Genomic DNA, 7,088 nt, shown 5'->3' with positions numbered 1-7,088 from the left:
GGCTGTTCTGACTCACAGACTGTAAGTACATTTTCATATTTAAAGAATTTGCCACTGATGATTTGTTTTGAGCAGTGTATAGTAGCGCTTGTTGTTTGTCATTTCTCCGATCACAAATGCAGACATGGTTTTATGTTTACGCAGCCCAATGCAATGCAACGCGTAAAAAGACAGTATAAGTCATTATAATCCGTAATAATGTCCCCACTGGATGCAACAAATGCCTCGTTTGTAATGGGTTTTATTGGTTTTGTCTCATCACTCCAGGACACGGCATCACAGTATGGCAAGGGGTGTAACATTTCCGTCACACGCTTGAGGTATTCGGCCAATCACAACGCACTGGATAGCTGGCCAATCAGAGCACACCTCGTTTTTCAGACCGATGAGCTTTGTAAAAATCGACGCGTTTCAGAAAGGCGAGGCATAGAGGAGAAACAATAATGTACAGTATGTGGAAAATAATGTTTTTTTTAACCTTAAACACATTTCATTACACCAAATACACAAAATAATTTTCTTTTTGGCAACATCATATGACCCCCCCTTTAAATTAAATGTTCAAATGTGCTGTTTTTGACCTTCTACATCTACTTATTAAATAATCAGAAGTTGACCTGAAAATCTTGGAATAAAATGAGCTTTTAAATATCACAGAGTGGTAAAACAGTAAAACTATCTGTTTGTTGTATGACCTCTGACGTTGCATTTGCAGAAAATGGGGTACAGCAAAATGAATCCCCTGTAATGAAAACGACTCATTTGTTTAGCAATGACTCACAGTCTTAGCTTATGAAATCTAATATGACATGCTTGTTGTCTAAATGATTTGATCCCAAAAGTGCATATTTGATTTATGGACCTCAGAATACGTAGCTGCGTGCCTAAAGTCTGCAGTTTCACTGAAAAGGTGGTGACTTTGTGTTGACTTTGATTTGTGGGCCACTTTGAAGTTAAATAAAGCAGATAATAAGAATGTCGACTAAGTGATTTATGGTCTGATCCAAGAAAATGCATCACAACAAAAAGAACAGTATGCAGATTTTCATCTATATAGCCTTAACTCTAAAGATATGATCAGCAGTTTAGTAGACGAATATACACAGTTGGGTTACATAATTAGAACTTAATAAAGTGTCCTGAATTGTCAATATAGTTATTTGGCATTTTAATAGCTTTATCAATATATTTAGCCAATTTCTTACAAACTCTCTATACCTATGACTACACATTGCATTATAATTCGATTTCTAATTAAGATTCAGTTTTAGCCACCTATAAAGAAATGGATTATGCCGGAGAGATGTTGTCTTCTGCAAAATTACACAGTGGTTTTCATGTAGGCTACTAAATATAATAAGTAACAACAAAAGACGTGGTAAGAACTGACTGGTGAGGATGCGATTAACATTCCATACGTTATTACTGGCCTACTGAGTTTAGAATTAATTTTATTCCTTTTTTTGTTTTGTTTTTTATTGCTTTTTATAATAACACGACCTTAATCTTAAAAAAATGTTTCCACCTCTCGTTTCTTTAAAAAAAATTAGAAAATTCTATACATTTATTTTACAATTCATAATTTTTCCTACTGGCTTAAAGCACACCAGAAAAAAGTAAATAAAAAATTTCTGAAATGGTATCAAGTATGCATTAAAACAAAGTGTCCACTCCAGCAACTACAGCTCTCAAAAAGTCACGAAAAAATACACACACTAACCAAATACATGCATACATACAATACATGCATACACAGTCATTTTGGGAAGTATATGATTTTTCATCATTCTCATTATGCATCTCTTGTCTTCGTATATTTAATGTTCATGCCCTCTTCCAACACAAATTATAGAGCTCTTACAAAATACGGGGATGCCATCGATATTAGACACTAAGCACATAAAAGCTTCATTGACTAATATTAATGAAACCTACTGGTTTTGGAATGTTGCATCTAAACACGATGGCCATTATCTTGAGGTGCCCAATACCTGTGACATTTAAACAACAGTCAATGACAACATAAGATCATCACTGTACATGAAGTGTTTTATCGTTTCTAATGGACTTTTCTATAGCAAACCTTTGGTCCTTGTGTCTCAACCTCTCAAGTAAACTCTAGTCAACGAAACCTTCCCCAGTGAAAGGACTTCTGCCTTTGGAATGACTCTACAATGAACCCAGCTGTTTGACTGGATCAGTAAGGCTCTGGCAACCACATGCGTTTTGCACATTTCAATCATTATGAAATGTGTACAATATACACAGCAGGACAAAAGCTAGCAGTTTTTTTGGGTTAAATTCCACTTTTTTGGCAGGCAGTCTATGTTGAGGCATACATTGCAATGACTGACCTAGAATCAAATCGATTCTACATCTGAACCAATGGAAACATAGTAAGAACGAGAACAGTTTGTTGTAGCATGAGATAAGGATATAATTACTTTGATTACACCTTTACACTGTTGATTAGGACGATCAGAGGTTGATTAAATATTTATGCTAAATATTGTTAATTTGTGATTATTGGAACATTAACCAAAGGGCTTCCGGGTTGCAGGCGTGGGGGGAATAAGACTGACAAAAAGCAAACATCTGCTGATTTGTACCTCCATCTACACAGTCCATTACAGATACTTTTACATTAAAAGGGTAGTTCACCCAACAATGAACATTCTGTCATCTTTTACTCAACCTCATTTCATTCCAAACATATTTGGTGTTGTTTTGGACCCCATTGTATGGACAAAAACCATCTTTGTAATATCTTCTTATGTGTTCTGCAGAAGAAAGAAAGTTATATGTTTGGAATGACATGAGGGTGAGTAAATGATGGCAGAATTTGCATTTTTTGAGTGAACTACTTTTTAACTCTTAAACTCTTTAGGTACAAAGGTGTGCCTTTTGAAAAGGTACTGCCCCAGTGACAACTTTTGTACCTTTTTTCTGAGAGTGTACGTATTTGTGACATAAAACATGCTACAAGTCTCTTTTCTCATGAATGAGTCACCTGGGTGTTTTGGAAAACCTTTTTTAAATGGCATATGCAGTTTAACATTATATGCAAAACATTTGAGTGATTCATGTCGGTGGTCTCCACACAGAACACCTTCTGACACGGTTTATTTACCCGGAAGAGTAAAACAAATTACAGTCTGAATATGTGCTAAATGTCAAATTTGACAAATGTACTTTCACTGAACTTTTAAAGGAGAACAACACCTTTTACAATCCTTAATAAATCATACTATTGACCATTAATGCTTTGCTCTGAGGATATTTTCCAGGTATAAGGTGGGACCTCTCGGGGGGAGTCTCAGTGAATACGTCTAAATAACTGCTACCAGAGAAACCACAAACACACTATTAAATTTGCTACAGGACGTTTGTGATAAATGCATGCCAAGTGTTGCTTGTAGGAGAGTGCTGCATAATTTGATGGACGCTGGAAACTGCTACTTCCGTTCGCTACTATTTTTCACATAGTTATTTTTAAACAGAGTTGGTCTTGATTAATTATGTAAGCACAAGGCTGGAGGAACGTGAGGTGCATAACTGTTAGAAAAACACGGAGTGACCAAAAAGAATCGTGTTGGTGCTAAATAAGAGCAAATGTACTTATTGTGATATCTGCTCTTGCAAAACATATATGAATACCCTTGGGAATACCCCTAGAGATCTAAAATAAGCAGGAAACCACCTGCTTATAGATTCATGCTAACATTTTTGAAGGCCTTCTGTTTAGGTCTTTTGTATTAGTTCATGTATACAGACAACCTTCTTGCGCAAACCTTTCATGTTAACGGCTAATGTAATCTAGCAGCTGCAGATGTTATACACTGTTCTGGACGAAGTGTACACAATAAATGAGTGAGAAGGGGTTTTTAACTCTGGACAGCACTGTTGTTGATTGCTGGGGTCGCGAGGGTCACCCCAGGGGCAAGAGTGCCAGACTTGGCCACCTCTGGACCTGTGAAGTGCTGTCTGACGTCGCCCCTAGTGGACAGGAGCTGATATCTTACCAATTATGTTCACACACATCTTTCAATCAAACATTGGTTACGTGGTCCGGGTTTTCCCTGACTTCAATGCACTCGATTTCCTCTCTCTCCCTCTCCCGCTCCCTCTCTCTTTCCCGCTCTTTCCGTTTTGCCCGTTTCTTTTTCTTGTGCCGCTTCTTAGAGGGCGGGAAGAATGTCAAAAACACCGGAAGGATGACGAAACAGTGCAGCACTGTGCAGCCGGCTGTGAGAAGGGAGCACTTGAACAGTGTGTAGGTCAGGTTAGAAGGCACAAAGAGAAGAGGCATTATCCCAATCACAAAACACGAGGTGTTCTGCAAAATAGCGGCCCCATGCTCCTCTAAAGAGATCTTGATGCACTGAGTCCGTGTGTGCTCAGTGGCCAGTACGAACGTGTAGAGGTGGGGGGCACAGTGATCCATGGCAAAATTGAGAGTATAAATAAGGCACAGGATAGAGATGCTGTCCATGTCTACATTCCAGAGCGTCATGAGACCCAAGACACCCAGTTCCACAGAGGTGACAGTCAAAATCAACCAGAAGTTCCCCAGAGGATTTATGACCAGGAAGAAGGTGAGGATGAGAATAGTGAGCACGCTGAAACCCGATGTTAAGATGGGGGAGATAATGGAGGAACTGTAGCGGTCCATGAACACGAACGTTGGGTTGAAAACGATGAACTTGATGCTGTTTATGAGGGAGAGAGGTCGAAGCCTCTCCAGCAGCTCCACGACCTCTTCCCTGGTCTTCTCAGTCGTCCTGGCCACCAAGTACATCTTGGATGCGATGATGTCGTACTCGTCTCCATTTTTGGAGAAAATGATGTCGTCCACAAAGTGTTGATATTCTGGGCTCCTCAGAAAAGAAGTCTTGAGGATGTTAATGAAATCACTTTTGGTTGAGGCGCTGACATTCACGACCCTCAGATAGTGAAAGTAATTATCGATCCATGAAATCTTATTAAAGCCCTGGCCCAGCGTCTTGAGGTGCTCCTGTACTGTGGAGTTCCAATACTCAATGGGTTCGTAGATGTAAAACCCAATCACCGGACTGTAGTTGCTAAAGTATTTCTGTTGGGTCAGGGCGAACGACACACTGGGTGAATTACTAGCTAGCAGATTAATTATGTTGGAGCCATCGCTGATTTGTAAACATCCCATGAACGAAAAGGAGGCGTAAATCAGGTAGAGGATAACCACAAAAGGTTTGACGTAGGTGTTGGTAATCCATTCTGTGTAATGCTCCCTCAGGAAGTGCTGAATGAAGTGGTTCTGGTACGGTGCGCTGTCGTGGTGCGTAGACAAGTCGTGGCCATCACTCATCATGGTCTTAAACCAAGTGGGCTGGCGGTCCAGATACTCCACTGAGGGGATCTTGCAGCAGAAGACGCTGTGATAGCGGTTTTGCTCCAGCTGCCCGGCAAACACCAGACAGGAGCCGTAGAATGAAAATACGTAGAAGTAGTTCACCAGGATTGCTACACACATGCTCTGGCAGAAGACCTTCACGGATTCGATGTTGGTGAAAGGGCTGGCACCCATGCCGAAGGTGATAATATAGAGTGAGCTAGTCATGGTGTAGCACACCATCACGTCAGCGAACGCATCTGCCACTCTCTCCTTGAAGGGCAAACTCTCTCTGGTTCTTCTCCAGCCTGCCAGAAGCTCAAACACACCCTTCGTTCCATGTCCTGAAAACAAAAAAGAAGCAATTTATAGTTTGATGCATGTGCAATTTTTATACAAAAATATAAAACATGATTAGTGTAAGACCGATATATCAGCCAGGGTGATTAATTGCCCATTTTCATATTATTAGCATTGGGTGAAAACTGTGCCCACTTGGCTGATTATAGTGTTAGTTGTGTCAGTTCCAAAATCTAACAACAGCCAAGTTTCAGTAGGCAATATTCTTTTTGTACTTTTTTTCCCAGTGAATTTTAAGCATCTGAATTAAATGAATTACAAATATACATTCCAAACTACTTGTCCTAAAATTTACAATATACAAAACAGCCCTCAATCAAGTTTGATTTTGGATATTAATTTCTATAAATAGATAAATTAAATAAATTAGAAATGTGTTAAATGAACGTTCATTTATTTTCAGCAATTATATGAATACTTAATTTGTCTAATATTACTAGTGAAAATGCTTTTTTTTGTAGATAGATAGATAGGCTCATACATCACATCTAGTGTGTGGACAATGACGCCTTTGAACATTTTAATACTTTTGACTTTCATCCATCCACTAAGTATTTCACTCAGCATCAAGGACATCTCTACGCACACTGTCGCTGTCAAGAATATGTCACAAAAACTACTCTCTTACCTCTTTCTACAAAATCATAAATTTTCATTGACCTGACAAGCCACTGAGAAAAACCAAATTAACCATAAAGGATTACGCCAATGTAATGAGTCAGATGGACCGGCTTTCCCTGCTTTTAGCTTTATTAAGAGGAAAAACAAGTCCATTAGCTTGTGTGAATTCATCTGCAAGATGAGGAGGGCACGTGGTGGGCTGGTGGTCACCCAGTGGCCGAAGATCCAGGTTGCTAATACAAAGACTGCATGTTCAGTAGCATACACTCAAAGAAAGGGGCATCGCAATCTTTCTTCTTCTCATCAAGCATGCTTAAGATAGGCACTTAGCCTCAGGTTGCTCCGAAAGGGATGTCCCTTCAATCACAGGAAGCTGCTCTGAATAAAAAGCAGCTGCTAAATGGCAATTAATTTAGTTCAGTGATTCCCAACCAGGAAAGTTGTATTTGTGTTTTGCTAATAGACTACAACTATTACATTGAAAAATATAAAATAAAATAGGCAGAGAGAATTTTCACTCAGAAAAGTAGTACATTTCAACAACAATTACAAAGAAACAGCAAGTAACATTGATTTAAATGTGAAATTCTGAAGTAGAAAAATTGAAATAGTATTTTCTTGTAAGCATATTCCAATAATTTTTGTTTTATATATATATATATATATATATATATATATATATATATATATCATTTTCAAACAACCAAAGATCATAAGAAAAAAAAAAAGAAGAATGCAA

At 38.6% G+C, this 7,088-nt stretch overlaps 1 protein-coding gene across 1 annotated transcript in view; it reads right to left on the bottom strand.

Moving 5' to 3' along the window:
• Positions 1-3,223: 3,223 nt before the first annotated feature.
• The window catches only part of LOC107601530 (patched domain-containing protein 1), a 21,414-nt gene continuing 17,549 nt past the window's right edge, over positions 3,224-7,088 (bottom strand). The window contains exon 3 of the mRNA XM_016293764.1: positions 3,224-5,712. Coding sequence (XP_016149250.1) covers positions 4,049-5,712 — 1,664 coding nt within the window. The 3' untranslated portion in view covers positions 3,224-4,048. The remainder of the gene's footprint in view (positions 5,713-7,088) is intronic.

Source organism: Sinocyclocheilus grahami, unplaced genomic scaffold (assembly GCF_001515645.1).
Source record: "Sinocyclocheilus grahami isolate Dianchi unplaced genomic scaffold, SAMN03320097.WGS_v1.1 scaffold306.1, whole genome shotgun sequence".
NCBI lineage: Eukaryota > Metazoa > Chordata > Actinopteri > Cypriniformes > Cyprinidae > Sinocyclocheilus > Sinocyclocheilus grahami.
The sequence above is the reverse complement of the archived record's forward strand: the minus strand, read 5'-3'. Positions and strand labels throughout refer to the sequence as shown.